This window comes from Manis javanica, chromosome 13, assembly GCF_040802235.1.
Source record: "Manis javanica isolate MJ-LG chromosome 13, MJ_LKY, whole genome shotgun sequence".
Classification (NCBI taxonomy): domain Eukaryota; kingdom Metazoa; phylum Chordata; class Mammalia; order Pholidota; family Manidae; genus Manis; species Manis javanica.
Window position 1 is genome coordinate 88065076 of NC_133168.1, and position 9567 is coordinate 88074642.

Sequence of the window (9567 nt, forward strand, 5' to 3'; positions counted from 1 at the left end):
CTAAAGGAGAGGTATCCTCCTGATGAGTTTCCTAAAGGCCCCCTTCATGTCCCTGTTCCTCAGGCTGTAGATGAAGGGGTTCAGCATTTGTGGGACCACAGTGTACATCATTGAAGCCACGGCAGTCCTCCTGGAAGAGTCGGTAACTGCAGAACTAATGTATACCCCAAAACCTGTCCCATAGAACAAGGAAACAACTGAGAAGTGAGACCCACAGGTGGAAAAGGCTTTATACTTTCCCCCTGTTTTTGACATTCGCAAAATAGAAGAGACAATTTGACCATAAGAAAAAATGATCCCGAAGATAGTTACACCCCCGATTAGGCCAACCGCAAAAAATATCAGGAAGTTATTGATGAAGGTATCAGAGCAGGTCAGCTTAATGACCTGATAAAATTCACAGAAGAAGTGGGGGATTTCCTGGTCCCTGCAGAAGGACAGCCGCAGCACCATCAGACTGTGGAGCAGAGCATCCCCAGCACTAAAGAGCAGAGAGAGCAGAATGAGCAGAACACAGAGCCGGGGGGTCATGATGACCGTGTACATCAGAGGGTGACAGATGGCCACGTAGCGGTCATAGGCCATTGCTGCGAGGAGACAGTTTTCAAAACCAACAAAAAATAGGACAAAGCAGAGCTGGGCGATGCAGCCAGTGTAACTGATGTGCTGATTCTGCGCTTGGATGTTCACCAGAATCTTGGGGATGGTGGTTGTGCTTATACAGATGTCAGCCAGCGACAGGCTGGAGAGGAGGAAGTACATGGGGGTGTGCAGGTGGGCGTCACAGCTCACAGCCAGGATGATGAGCAGGTTCCCGAGGACGGTGACCAGGTACACGGACAGGAACAGCCCCAAGAGGAGGGGCTGTAGCTCTGGATCCTCTGTCAATGCCAGGAGGAGGAATTCTGAAACATCTGTGTGATTTCTGGGTTCCATGTTGATGAAGAATCTACAGAAATATTGGTCACCAATGAAATAGAAAGAATGGTTGATGGACAGACAGTCGCTCCACGTGGGAACTTGTTAGAGATGCCGGTACTTGGGTCCCGCTCCATCTTACTGATGATGCTTCCCAGGGCTGGTGCCCAGCAACCTATCTAAACAAGCCCTCCAGGTGATGCTGATATGCACTGATGTCTGAGAACTGCTGTGCTAGAAACATGCTCATCCGTACCATGGACCCCAGGGACTCCAGGAACCATTTCCTCCTCTTGTATCTCCCTCCATCCTTCCTCTCTCCCTTCTCTCTCCCTTCCTGTCTACCCTCCTCTCACATAAGCAGCACAAAATTGTATTGACAATGACTGTCTGACACACTGTGGTGAGTTCTGGGTGTAGAATAAAGATCACATGGCTTTATTCCCTCACAATATTCCACACCTTCAATCAGAAATATTAGTGAAATTACAAAATCGGTCTCATCTTGAGGAACTTGATACCTTAATGCAAGAGATGACATATAATAATTAAAAAAAAGCTGATGGGCAAGAATGAAATGCATAGGATTCTGAAAGACTGATATAAATAATGATAATTATGTTCTGGGAAGAGAGAGCACCAGAGCCTGGCATCTAACAGCATGTCCTGGTCACTCAAGGTCTACAAACTCACAAGGACACAAGTTGCCATCAGAGGACCGGTTGGTCTGGTATATATACTCGGAGACTGAATTTAATCCAGGCCCCTGCATTTGCTGCGTGAATGGGGGAAACTCTTTAGCTGTTGAGAAAGAAGCCCTGTGTTCTTGTTTGGATTTTGTGAACTCCTAATGATAAGGAGTCTTGGTCAAGGAAGGAAATACCAACATGTAAATATTCATGTGTCACTTACAAAAGGCAATGAAAATGAATTTTATGCTAAATTAAACTGGATACGTGATCAATACAGGCAATGAAAACCTACAATAGATTAAATTGTTTGCTAAAATGTCTACAGCTTGCAAACATATTAAATATGTTTTACATTGACATTTTTCTTCTTATGATGGATAATTCAAGCATTAAAAAGTACAGAGACTAGCAGTGAAGGACTGTATACCCTCAGTCAACGGTAGCCAATTCGCACTGTTCCACATTCTTCCTAGAGGTATTTTCATTGCAGGAAATAAGAGGTACAGGAAGTCCCCATGTCAGGTTTGTACAATTTGGGTTCCTTTCCTTCCCAGCATAAAACACTGTCCTTACTTGATATCCATCATCTTCTGCACTTTTTCTTATATTAGGTAGTATTCTTGCAACTGAATGTATCGGTCCTGGTTTTCTAAGAGGCACACACACACAGAGTCATGCCCTGTACACGTTTAAAATTGGTTTTCCTACTTAACGGATGTTTGGCTTTCCTACTTGCTGCCGGCATTCCCCATTTGCCTCATTTGTTTTAACTACCATGGAGCATTCTACACAATACCTCACAATTCAGCTCTCCATTTCCCAGCTGCGAGATGTTAGAATGCTTAACTTTATGTATACATAAACATGTGCTCACCAGTCAATATTATCAAATTCACATACATTATCACCCACTTCTAGGTATTGCCATTGGAATAAATAATAGGCACAGTTCAATTTTAAATATTACTGTAGTGAGCATTTAGCTATGTATATCATTATTGCATCACTATGTTATACATCTGAAACAGTATTATATGTCAACTATCTTTGAATTAAACAAATATTTATATAAACACAATCTGAAAGCCTGCCTGGGGAACAGCATCACATTGGTGCTGCCTCTGTGGAGGGAGTCAGGGAATGAAGGGGAAGTTGAAGGAGTGTTTTCTGTATTTCTATTATTTTGTTGATTGAAATGGGCATGAAGCTCATATAACAGAACGGCAGTGTTTGTTAGCCCTAGAAAGGGGTCAGTGGAGGCATTTCTAACTGATTATGCTGCTCAAAGCATCTGCTCATTTTACAAAGAGGGGCAAGAAGGGAAAGGAAGCGTCCCGCGCTGTGCTCGGCGTCTGCTCTCCTCCGGTGCAGTCCGCACAGCCAGGCGGCCAGTGTGACACCCAAGCTTTTCTGTAGGTGGATGTTTGTGGCTTCAGGTGAAACTGACTTAACACCCCTGCCCTCCACCAGCACCAAGGTGCAGGTAAACGCCAAAGAATTTGTAGCCGGCATCATGTTTGTGAAGGGGAGGATTTAATCCTAACAGAAAAATGGTTCCTCCCACTGCATAGACAGAGGGGAAGCCCAGCAGTGTGGGAGCTGGGCATTGTCGCAAAGCTGCAAGCAGACATTTCAAGGTCATGACATTGAGGCAGGGGTACTGTGCACACTCACTGTTGATCACCTTAGGCAGGGGCATGCCTCGCAGCTCGCGGGAATGCGTGTGTCCTAAATGACGCCCTCAGATCACAGCATTGTCTAGGGGATGTTGGGTTACCTGGCTGGCATCACTGCAGGATGGTCGATGCTCACCGTGTTCCCTGGATACTGAATGATGGAGACACAAGTTCTGCTCTGAGAAGGAGAGAGGGACCCTGTGAAGCCCTGGGTTTCTGGGCAAAAGGGACTGTGGCAGGGAGGTGGCTCAGCTGTTGCTCCTGACTGGGCAGGGCCGTTGAGTGAGGTGGTCACAGACCCACTATTTGCAGTCTCTGCATCCCCGGAGGCTCAGTATTCTAAGGCTGAATATCCTAAGCTCCTCATTAGACAAACTTTATTATTTCGGTCCCAGGACAGTGCAAACCCTTAAAGACCAAGACCCTAGAAGGCAGACAATTAGGATGGCTGCCTCCCTACTGCACAAGGCCCGGGGTACACCATCCGTTTCTCTCCTCCCAATGCCCACACCTTGCATGTATGGATCCCATCTTCATATTTTCAATATAAGCAATGTCATCTCATCCAATTAGTGACATCAGGAAACCTCTTTTTATCTAAATGTGAAATCAGAGTTTATATTTTGTATAAAAAAATACATTTACAAATTCAACCAAGTAATGGTAAAGCGCAAACACTGAGATGTTTCTTTCAAGATCCCCTGAATGTTTCCTGAATCTTAATCTTCATCCTGTCTCTTTCATACTGCAGGAACTGATCTATATATTTTTTTAACATTTCTAACTATGGTCACTGTAGACAGACTGAAGATGAAAAACTCCTCTTCCAGTTTCCATGGCAATCTGTTCAGTGTACATTTTTCTTTCACATAGGAGATCATGAGTTGAAGTCAGGACACTTCATTTTTAATAAGATTATGAGAAATTACAGGATCATGGCCAAAGTGCTAATATGCTCCTTCATCCATAAAATCAGTGGAATTATGAGATTTCAACAATAACCTAAAAGACAGTACACATGTTCATTCCTTACAAACTTTTCATCATTGCTGAATATTATTAATTTATATTATAATTATTTATAGGCATATATTATAACAACATAATTATAATTTATGATTCATATTAAAAACATTCACTCATTGACTAATTTATTTTTAGCACATGTTAAATTTCTATATGAGCTTAGTACTTTCAACCACCCGGCTTCTGGCTATAGTGTTTGAAACCAACATGAGATAAGATGGCATTTGAACACATTAAATCAATGGAAAATATCAAAAGACACAGCTGGTCTCATTCAGAACAGAGACAAAGACTTCCATGTACTACCAAGTATGTCACACACAGAGTGAGTGGGCTAAATCTAAAGGTTCTGTAGATTTACCTCCAGATGGAAGAGGTTAACTTGTTTTTGGGAAATGAGCATCCCAGAAGTTTTGTCTTACAACAGAAAGGTGCTGAAGTGAAAGCAAAGATGGAGCCTCAATATTTGAGAAATGTGGGTGGACACACAAGTTGTGGACACTGCATGTGCTCAGAAATGTGGACCTGGAACAGTTAAAGGTTCAGAAAAGCCCCAGGGAAGAGCTGGAATGAGTCACCTGCTGGCTAGGCAACTGGATTCATGATATTCCCAGAACCTCCAAGCAGCAGGGGACAGTCAACTGAATTTGGGACCCAAGAACTGATTGGAGATTGGCAGCCAGTGAGGGCACCTGTAAATCTGTGAGGTGAGAAAGAGGGAGTCCATAGATGGTAGGAGAGAGCAGGAAAATCTTTCCCATCCAGAGTCTACCAACCAGAATGTAAATTGGAGGAAAAGGAACACAAACACAGTAGCACTGAAATGAAGATACAGAACAACAGGAGCCCAGCAGGGCTGACAGGGAATGAGTGGTGGGGACAATAGCACAGCGGTGGTTTCAGGCCACTGATACAAAAGCCTACCAAGGGCAGGGCAGCCCAGGGACAATGGGATCTGAGAAATCCCATCACAAGGATGTCTGTCTGTCTGTGCATGACTGCATTGTCAGCAAGCATGAAGGAGCCTGGCAACAGTGCGCTCTCAATATGTGTCAGATGAATGAAGATATAAGTTGTTAAGTAAATACATGTAACAGAACTGCGAAATCACTATGTTATGTACTTGAAGCCAATATAATAGTGTATATCAACTATACTTCAAGAGAAAATATATCAGAAACAGAAAATCAGAATGATGAGTGTGGGGAAGCTGGGGTTCCTATGGCCAGGATCCTCATTGAACTTAAACCACCTGATGCTGTAACTGGCCTGTTGCTGAGCCGCCACTTCCACACCTTTAGGCAATAAGCAATCATTGCGCTATATAGAGAGCCTGGCCCAGGGCTCTGGGCGGAGGCAGAGATGCTCGTGCTTGACCTACTGTCAGGAGAACAAGCCGGGTAATAAACCCTTTCACCCCAAGGAACGTTTTGCTGTCATTTTCTTTGGTCGCACTGAATCCATAGAGAACTTCCCGGGGCTGAAACCCATTGGCAAGACCATGAGTAAGAAAATAAAAGACCTCTCTGTGTAGGTCACAATCATTACTGATCACAGCGAAGGGCTCAGACACTGCTGAGTAAAACAGAACACACATTAAGGCACAAGAAACATTAGATTAAGGTAGAGGAAACATTTGAGGGCTTTCAAATGAAAGACCCCCAGTTGTTCTAACTTTACTCGATCTTAGCTGAGTTTATAAATATATTATTTATTCCCAACCCATAAACTCTGTTTTCACACTTAAAACTGCCATCAGCCTTCCTTATGTCAGTGAGACAGAGATGTCTTTGCTGGTACTTAAAAACAGTAACCCAGGATTCTCTAGCAAAGAAGTGTGTGTACCTGTGTGCAGTTTATGTGATATGGAGGTGGTCCTGGCCAGGTGAGAGGGTGAGTGGGGGACACCTGGCCTCAAAGGTTTGGGGATCAGCCACCAGGAATTCCTGTCTCAGGTTGTCTTGGTCTGTAAGCATTTGCACAGCCCAGGGATCAGAATGACACAAAAAATATTTGTCTAATGAGCAGCTTTGGATATTGGTCCCTCAGGGACATAGAGACTGTGAGGAGTCAGCCCGTGACAACCTCCCGGAGCAGCGCCGACCTAGTCAGGAGGCGCACACCTGAGCTACGTGCTGGGCTGACCTTTGCTGACCACGAGCCTCCTGCCTCACTTGGTGTCTCTGCCCTTCCTGAGGAGAGATTTTCAGTCTCCAATATCCAGGTGACCTATCAGGCATCATTCCACACTGAGGTCAGCAGGTAACTTAAATGCTTTGGTGAGGAGGACAGGTGTTTTCCTGCACCTGCATCTAAGGGAGGCAGTGAGGAGGGGACAGGCAGGAAATCATCAGAACCAAGCATCCCATGGTCCCCAGCCCGTCCTCTCCTCCACAGGTTCTCATGTGCATTTGCATAATAAATAGCCAGCCAGTTCTCAGTTTGTTGGTCTCCGATTTTCTCTAAAGAAAAGGAAGAACCTGTTTTCTTCCTGAGCAGAGGACTTTCTGACACTTCTGAAACATGCTGATTGTTATAAAATTTTCTGACATTCAGCTAGATACTGGTGTGGTCATGGAAAGGGGTTCACTCAGGTTTTCAGGTTTTCCTTTCCTGGTTCTTCTTATACCACTTCCCAGAAGTGTTCCTTTATTACTCCTACTGTTGGGCTCGAGGATACAGGGGAGAAAGCAGAGACACAAAGACTCAGCCAGCTGCCTTCCTAGTATACCTGCTTCTCTTTATTAAATCACCAATAATTTTATATTAGAACACCAGAGACAGTACAATACGTTGTTTAGAATATGACCACCACCCATTCAATGCAGAATAGGTGAATGCGGACATTCTGCTGAATCACCTTCAGATCTTTCCATAAAGTAACAAAATTTTGTGCTTAAGGGAGGTCCATCTCCCATTTCCCCATATCTTTGTCCCCCTTCCCAAGACCATCTCACCTAGAATCTGCAGGTTCCCCCATGCATGGCTTTATACTGCACATGTCTTAATACGCATCTATAGGAAAGAAGGCACTTACCGTGATCCCTGTCATTTAGGGAATGGAGCAATAGAACATGGTGTCACAATTCAGGGGGATCCTCTCTGGTAGTTAAAATTTATAAAGTAGGTAAAACATATCAAGAGTAAAGAAAAGATAGATCGCATGTGAATGCCCAGTGTACTATATGGTTCTATTTACATAAAGCTTTCAAATGCACTCCACTGCAATTTTTCTCAAGCAATAATACCAAGTATAGTAAAAATTAAGGGAAACGACATAGATGAAGCTCATGTAGTGGATCCTTGAGGGAGGAAAGTTATCAAGTTATGTCAAATGGGGAATGTAGAGGCTCACATGTATCTGCATTATATATTGCAATAAAAACAACTAGAACGAAGACAGTGTAATGTATAAATTTTATTTAATTCACTGCTGTGTACTTTGTCCTTCATTGTTATCTCTGTTTTATTTTTACTGAAGAATCCACAATGAAAAGAACCTGCAAATGAATCACATGTTCATTTCAAATGAATAATGATACGCCTGATGCTCCTTCACTCTCTTTCTCAGTGACGGGATTTCCAAGCTGGAGTTTCAGCTCTTAATTTCTTTCCTGACATCTGTAGTTAGCACGGTGGGGATATTCTCTCTTTCCACCATTTTCCTCATCTTGTCCCACCCCACTGCTTCCTTGTGAGGAATGAAACAGGCAGAGAGCCCATAGTCATGGCAGGAAAAATAACTCCCAGTACGAATTGTCATAATGAGGGTCGCATGAGCATGCACACCCTGCTAAATGTGTTCCTTCTAATCCTGGTTGATATCCACCTGAAGTTTTATGAATACTCCCATTGTGCAGATGGGGACATGAGACTTCCTATGCAAGTGAGGATTTTCCCCATTCACAAAGAGAGGGCTGGTCAGAATGGAATTTAGTGTCTGAGTCTCAGTAATCCACCCAATGAGAAAGGCTGTCACGGACATTTGTCTCTCCCCCAGGCAAGGAGAAGCACTTTTACAGGATTTTTCCTGATGAGATTCCCAATTATTTGTAGATATTCTATACGTCTCTTATTATGTAATTCTCTATCTTTAAAAGACCAAGAATTGCTACTATTTTCATCAAGTTTGTAGAAGACTACACATTTCTATCTCCTCTCACTTAGCTCTTGCTTCTTTTTAACGTCACACTACCTAACACCTTTGGGAAGAAGTCCCCATAGGATGACCCAGAAATTCTCATTTACACGTGCCCAGCTTGTCTTAGAATTAATAACTAGTGCAGATAAATGCATCTCATGGAGGATCTAAAGAGCTTTGGATTGATGGCCACTATTTTCTAATCTTTGACAGTAGCAGAGCATATGCATGGATGGATTCTGTGTCCTGTTGCACACCCTACTTCGTGGGTGCATGTGGACATAGCTTACTGAAGAGGGGAAATTTTGGGTTTTCATGGTTGAGGGCGAAAAACTACAATTTTAAAGCGAACCTATGCAATATGAAGTGTTGGTTTAGAAATGCTGGTTCTGTGTGATGCAGAGACATTAACAATGATCGATCAGCATCAGCTCAGCAATCAGACCATCTAAGATCGGACTTAGTCTTTGATAAGCACTGAGCACTTCCCGTCCTTGATGTAAGCTCGCTTAACCTGCTTCCCCATATGAATGGAGTAGCAGTGTGGGCTGTCGCATTTGGAATTTAACACGTCTTTCAGGTGATCCTGAGACACGCCAATGTTTGGGCACCATGCTCTACCAGAGGTCTTGGAGAACTTCATTCTCATCTCTGTTTCTTTGAAACAAGAATTGTTTCTGGAGGAAACGCCATGTCATCTCTTACATTTTCTTCAGACTCAGCCCTTGGCACAGGGTTTCAGACAAGGTTGGTGTTAAATGAAAACAAGGGACACTAAAGAAAGTGGAGGGACAAGGAAGTGTGAGAGATGGGGATGGAGGGAGAAATTAGCAGAAGGAAAGATGTGAATATTCACCTGGCTTTGCAGTAAACAGGGAGTATTTTTTATCTGTATTTAATGTGGTTCTCAAACTTTAGCTTGTATAAAACCATTGGGAGTGTTTGTTCAAGCTTAGCTTCCTGGTCTTCATCCCAGAGTTTCTCAGCAGTAAGTCTTCAGTGGCACCAAGAACTGGCATTTATAACAGCTTCCCTTCTGATGCTTCTTGTGTACATCTGGGGACCACTTAATTTCTTTCCTTTCTATCCCATTTTCCCCATCAGATTCAATTAC

At 43.4% G+C, this 9567-nt stretch overlaps 1 protein-coding gene across 1 annotated transcript; it reads right to left on the reverse strand.

The window, feature by feature from the left end:
- Nucleotides 1-945, reverse strand: LOC140845865 (olfactory receptor 7G2-like). The gene has a single exon (XM_073221011.1). The coding sequence runs from the start codon at nt 934-936 to the stop codon at nt 1-3; it is 936 nt and encodes a 311-aa protein (XP_073077112.1). The 5' UTR covers nt 937-945.
- Nucleotides 946-9567: the final 8622 nt, after the last annotated feature.